This window comes from Zea mays, chromosome 6 (genome assembly GCF_902167145.1).
Source record: "Zea mays cultivar B73 chromosome 6, Zm-B73-REFERENCE-NAM-5.0, whole genome shotgun sequence".
Taxonomy (NCBI): Eukaryota; Viridiplantae; Streptophyta; class Magnoliopsida; order Poales; family Poaceae; genus Zea; species Zea mays.
The window spans coordinates 83,802,544-83,808,569 of record NC_050101.1 but is presented as its reverse complement, the minus strand read 5'-3'; the positions used below and the strand labels follow the sequence as shown (position 1 = coordinate 83,808,569).

At 43.7% G+C, this 6,026-nt stretch overlaps 1 protein-coding gene across 1 annotated transcript; it reads right to left on the bottom strand.

The window, feature by feature from the left end:
* Window positions 1–465: 465 nt before the first annotated feature.
* Window positions 466–5,682, bottom strand: LOC103629496 (probable salt tolerance protein). Its single transcript, NM_001346834.1, has 3 exons — window positions 5,398–5,682; window positions 1,907–2,512; window positions 466–1,271 (listed from the first exon to the last, which is right to left on the bottom strand). The coding sequence occupies exons 1-3, from the start codon at window positions 5,602–5,604 to the stop codon at window positions 957–959; spliced, it is 1,128 nt and encodes a 375-aa protein (NP_001333763.1). The 5' UTR covers window positions 5,605–5,682; the 3' UTR covers window positions 466–956.
* Between the last annotated feature and the right edge of the window lie 344 nt (window positions 5,683–6,026).

The window sequence follows — 6,026 nt, the reverse complement described above, 5'->3', positions numbered from 1 at the left end:
GGTCCATGATAATCTGTGTCATGATTATAATCAGTTGTAAAGGACATGAATATAAATCCACACAGGCTGCGTGCTATGCCTATAAATAGATAAACAGTATCACTGTACTGTTCACGCTGACTTGTATTCACTCACACGTCATACTTGGATTTTTACCTTCTGTCAAGTCAAAGGTATAAATGTAATTCAATATTGTTTATATTCATTCATGATTAAATAACAGCAAATGTATATTATAACATCATTCTATTATTCATGTTATTTTCCATGTTTCATATGCTTCGTCTTTCATCTAAGTATATTATGATCACGAAGGTATGTCCTTCATGACCTTCGTCCGAATATCGTTATATCCTCAGGGAAATAATGTTTCGAGAGACGAAGGGCATTAACCTTTAACTTTTTTTTTGTGTTGCCTTGTTCTTAATTCATAGCATTTGAGAACAAGTCCCCAACAACCATGCAGCGTAAACAATACGGGGATATTGTTCATCTATTTATAGGCGCGAGCCGTAGCCCGAACAAAATTACATTTATATCATTAATAACTAATTATGATCATAATACAGACTACCAAGGGCTATACAGTATTTTCCTCTTTAAGTCGGTATCGTCCTTCGTCTTTAGCATGACACCAAACCGAAGCTCTTTTGATTGTAGCTTCGGCTTATATCTTCATGTTGCACCTGCCTTTGTACTGTCTTGCTGAAGGTGTTTTTGCCTAAAGGGCCTTCGCGGAGAAGAAGACCCCAACACTAGCGAAGCTTAGATCTTTGGAAAATGAACATCATTGAAGCATTGCAGCACACTTCAAACCTAGCTACTTGGATTGTTCTGTTGAAGTTTGAATGATAACCCAGTCCTGGATATCCTTTCTCCGTCATTTGGTACAGCAAGAAACCTTTCTCAAGATGGCCTAAACTGGACAGTGGATATCTAGTGATCTTGTCGTCACCTCAATACTCTCTTCTCCGGCGCTTGAAACTCGAAGGTACGGTGAACTGATTTTGGGAGTTCTGGAGGGATGTAATTTCAGGAACAAACATTGTGCTGTCATATGCAGGGAAACACAAATTCCCATGCCAATTGAGCCCCGAGGCAGTTGGTGGCGAGGGAACCTCAGGTACTGTCCATGAATTCTCAGGTACCCGGCTCATATAATCATCAGTGATCAACCCAGGCACCTGTCCTAATAGTTCCTCAGCAATGGAGCCTTCAGCTAAACGGCATTGTAGAGATCCACCAGCACTCTCCAGCTTAGCGTTATCACCCTGTAGAGAGAGAACAATAGTCTGCCTTTAAAGTATTTCAAGTGAATGAGCAAATCAGATACTATGCTAAAATGAAGTGCTTATCATCATGTCACAATCCACAAAGCCTAGCACAATAACAGCACAAATCTGAAACTCTAGTGCACCATCAGCCAGTTAACAGAGGATAGATTAATTTTCAACTTAAATTTTTCCACAACGGTAAGACCGAATTCCATTACTTCTGCAACGAAATCACAAAGTTCAGTAACTCAGTTCTGCAACAAACTAAAGCGAAACATATGTCGACATGTCTCTGATCACCAAGGGATCAGCAAATATGTGTCCCAAAACAATTTTCAACCTAAATATCTTATGCATTAATTTTCTCTACGTAGATGCCAGAAAGAATGTCACTCTTATAGGCTCTTAAACATGTTTGCAACAACAATCTGAATATTCATCATCAAAGGTCATAAGTTTAAGTGTATGAAGCCAATCAACCATGAACTATGCAAGAAATAAACGCATGCATATCAAGAAACGATGCCTATGTTTATCAGCAGTCTAAAAGACCTTAAAGTTGAAGCTAGTAGGCTATTAATGATATGGAGGAAAAAGAGATAAAAAAAGAAAATGTATACGTGGCAACTTGCCTTAGAAGAACCATGCTCGGAGAAGCCTAAGTTTGGAACATATTCTGAGTTACTGAAGAACTCATCCACAGGCCAATCTGGTAGACTGTCTGTCACATTACCACTTGAGAATGACAAGTGGTAGGTCCCATCACTATTGCCGTTAATTTGGTTAGAGAAGACTGTTGTGGTCTGGCTAGATTGCAGAAGTGTTGGACTCTCCTCTGACATGTACTTAGGTGGGGATTCTACTGACTGAATTGTAGTATTGTTCTTAGTCCAATCAACCACTTCTGCCCTGGCTGTTGGAACAGAATTCTGCCTTGAATAATCTCCATTTGATACATTTTTGCTCGGAACAGAAGCACTGCCTTCAACTGAAAATTGAACTCCCGGGCTTCTCCTAGGCAGATGTCTCACTGATTGCTTTACTGATCCACCAGAAGCATTAACATGCTTTTCAGCAATGGGTGGAACTGGATCAGCAGGATCAAGACCCACCTGAACTCCAGTTAGCAGGAATCTCTGATGTACTGAAACAAAGGAATTCACTGTGTGTATAGCAACATCACAGTCTCTACAAAGTAGTGCACGGTCCTCTAGGCAGAAGAAGTATCCAGAAGCCTCCTGCGGTAAGGATAAACATGAGAAATGTCTTGCAGGAGGAATCAATACAGTACACAACAAAACGTGTTGCAGTAGCTAAGTATATCGTTGTGATGAACACAGGTTGAGATGGCCCTGACCCCCAGCAGCGTGACCTCACTGATAGCCGGCAGCCACACTATAAGGGTAACGATAGAAGGGAATTAAGATAATACATTGACATTCTTCTAGCCTGCCAACTAATGGTCACATGCCCTCCTTTTATAACAATGTACTAGCAGCTAGGAGATAAAACTATCAAATGGATCTAGTAGCTAACTAACAAATCATGATAGCAACTCAGGATAAGGCTGTTGCTTGTTTGCTCCTTGCGCCAGCCACCTGAGCCCCTGCAGCCAGTTGGCCACATTCAGATTTCAGATACAGCGTGTCCATGGACAATATTTCAACAGACTCAAAATGTAAAATATAGTTGACTCATCATCCATATGGTGATTCAATCCTCACAATAATGCACTGTAGAGTATAAACAGAAGGCACACCCAAAGTACCAAACAGCAGTAGCCCTTAGTGCACAAACAAGGGTTCTCATCTAGCAACCGGTGAAACAAAACAAGTGCAACTTGCAGAAACACACCAGACAACTAAATTTATCTGTTTACAGTACTCACAACTTAGGTTGATACAATATAAAGATGTCACATTGTCACTATACTGAATTAGTAAATTTAGAATTTGATGGTTGGCGCATTAACCAGGTTTTCAAAATCAGTAAATGTGACAGGTTACAAAAAATTGATAGGGACTAATGTGTTCCAATTAGAGAAAACACATGGTGTTTCACTTTAGCTTCCTCAAGGTAGTTACAAGTGCACATGTGCTGTAACTGCATCTTTTTATGAACTTGTGCAAGTAAACATGTGCGGGAGACTGTGGGATGCAACACACACATGCGCTTGAGCTTGAGCTAGTGTGTGCATTGTGTAGCCATCTTTGTCTTTCATCTTGAAGATTACCTATTTCTTCCACCTGTGGTAAATTAGGTGATGGTGAAAAAGAGAAAACTTGTACAAGTGCAATGTAAAGCCTATTGGGGTTCACTCTAGTTAAATGTACCGTAACCTGTAGTACACTTAGCTATGTAACTTTCTAGTATTTCAGACCTTCATAAAATGGTAAGCAATCATACTTGAAGAATATATGACCAAATGAAGAGAAAGCTTCTATATGCATGCATTTGGAATGATCTTCACCATTGGCATTTAAACATAAGTGTCATTCCAGTAAAATTTGCACTGTAGTTTAACAAAGCTACCCTTGAGGCTTGGGCCATTTCTAGTGCACACTTTATCAGGGAACACTAGATTGAATGCTTATCCATATCATTAAAACAAGGCTGGAAATGCAAATTGAGATTGCATGTGCACGCACATGGTCAGTAACCCAGGCAGTATGGTGAAGCATGCATGCTCATACTTGGGTCCACACAGGACAGCATGATCGAGTCAACTTTAATTATTCTCCTTGCTATTATTGATGCCTTTCAATACTTTTATATTTATAGAAATTTGTCCTTCTTGTTGGTGGCTCATCTTGTGTTTCAACTCTATCCTACCCCAACTTGCTTGGAAAGGGCTGTTACTGCTGGTTTTAAACTGACAAGTACTAATTTTAGAGCATAAAAAAGATGGATAAATAAAAGAAGTGTTCGATTGTTTTCTTAAATCATGTAATTTAGCCCAAAAAAGCTATATGTGGTTCACCTAAGACGCCACAGCCTAATGTTAGGCGTACCACACTGGCTTAGGCATGTGTTTGGTGTTCTAAAGTTAGTCTGCCACGATTCCTTAGGCATGATTCTAGCCACTCGCCACACCAAAAAAATAATCGCCACACCTGTGGCGTCAGAATCTAGCACCCAACCCTACCACACTTTTTTCGTCATGCCTAACCTTAGACGCAGTAGCAAACCAAATGCATATCTAAGTGTAGTTGCTTAGCCACGCCACACATGTGGCAACCTGCTAAGCTTAGGTGTGGCGCCTTAGGCGTCAAACCAAACAGCCCCTATAACTTTCATCTTTGAAACCACAACCCCACCTTAGCATTAATTGAACCACAAAAGTAGCACATCATTGCCTTGTTCATCCATTTAAATATGTCCCGAGAGATAATTTGCAGTACTCTAGATCGAATGATCGATTGTGTAAGCCCCCTAGCCGCTGCACCTTCACCACACCAGCTAGAAGCAACGTGCTGTAGCATAACCATATCACCACAATTCAAAAATCTATGACACTGCAGCAAGACCTATCCCTTTGAAGTACAATGCGAATAAAAGCTCAAAACCAATTGGTACTGAATGAGCTTGGAGTACGCTGACTAAAATAAGAAAAAATACTAGCGCTTTTTTTACATGTATAACTGTTTAGGCAGGCAGCATTGCTAGCCTTAATGCAATGTTTACTGTAATAATCACAGGTCGCTTTATTTATTTTTTTTCCCAGATAAAGGGGTCGATAAATGATGCTTTGGTTCCTCTGTAGTGGCACATCAGTACAACATCCAAGTCAATCTCTTCATAATTGCAATATCCTGCAGGGAAACCCTGTGGCAGCTTAAAAACTGAACTCAAGGTTAACGTGGTACATGATACAGCAATTGCGCCAATGCTCTAGAAAAAGAGTCCTGCATCCCACGGGGAGTTGGTCGGGTAAGGCAATTTACTACAGACCGAAAGGTTAACAGCAGCTTTGCTTCAGCCGCCTATTCATTGCGCTGGCCAAATCATCAGGCATGAGACCTACCCTGCTAGTGCGCGACGACTCCAAATCCCCCCAACCCGATCCAACTACAGGGATGGAGGGAGGAGGGCAGCAGAGATGAGCGAGGGCTCGGGGCCTCACCTGACAGATGTCGCACTTGGGCACGGCCGGCGCGGGGGAGGCGGCGGCGGTGGCGGAGTCCGTCAGGAGCTGCACCCGCTGGTGCTTCCCGGCGAGCTTGTTGGCGGCGTGCACCTCCTCGTCGCAGGCGACGCATAGCGCGGCCTCGTCCGCGCAGCACAGCACCCGCGCCTCCGCGGCCCCGCACGCGTTGCACTGGATCCTCATCCCCGGCTCCCCGCTAGGGTTTTAGAGGACTGGGATTGGATCGGGGTCCCCTTTCTCTCTCTCCCTCCCTCCCTCCCCCGCACGGCTCGTGTCTGTGAGCTAGAGCTTTTTGAGTACGTGCGCGCTTGGCGAGGAGTGAGATACCTAGCTGCGAGGAAGCGAGCGCTGTTGCGTTTTGAGTAGGTGCGCGCTTGGTGGGGGTGCGGTACGGTTGGCGGTTGCTTCCGGGCTTCCGGTAGGGATCGGGGGGGAGAAGAATTAGACGACAGACGAAGCGGTGGTCAAAGCTCAGGCCGCAGGCGTGCAGTGCTGCGTGGGAGAGGGAGTGTGGGACGGGCGGAGGCGTCAGCTGCAGGCACAGCGGAGTGGGTGGACCGCGGACGTGCTCCGCCCCCCGCGTCCCGCGCGATGTCGGCACATTC

What these genes read in the sequence shown, in the direction of transcription:
- LOC103629496 (NM_001346834.1), bottom strand. Translation starts at nt 5,604, where the DNA reads ATGAGGATCCAGTGCAACGCGTGCGGGGCCGCGGAGGCGCGGGTGCTG. An exon ending in CCAAGTGCGACATCTGTCAG is followed by an intron (nt 2,513 to 5,397) that starts GTGAGGCCCCGA and finishes TCCTTACCGCAG; the next exon opens with GAGGCTTCTGGATACTTCTT. An exon ending in CCGAGCATGGTTCTTCTAAG is followed by an intron (nt 1,272 to 1,906) that starts GCAAGTTGCCAC and finishes CTCTCTCTACAG; the next exon opens with GGTGATAACGCTAAGCTGGA.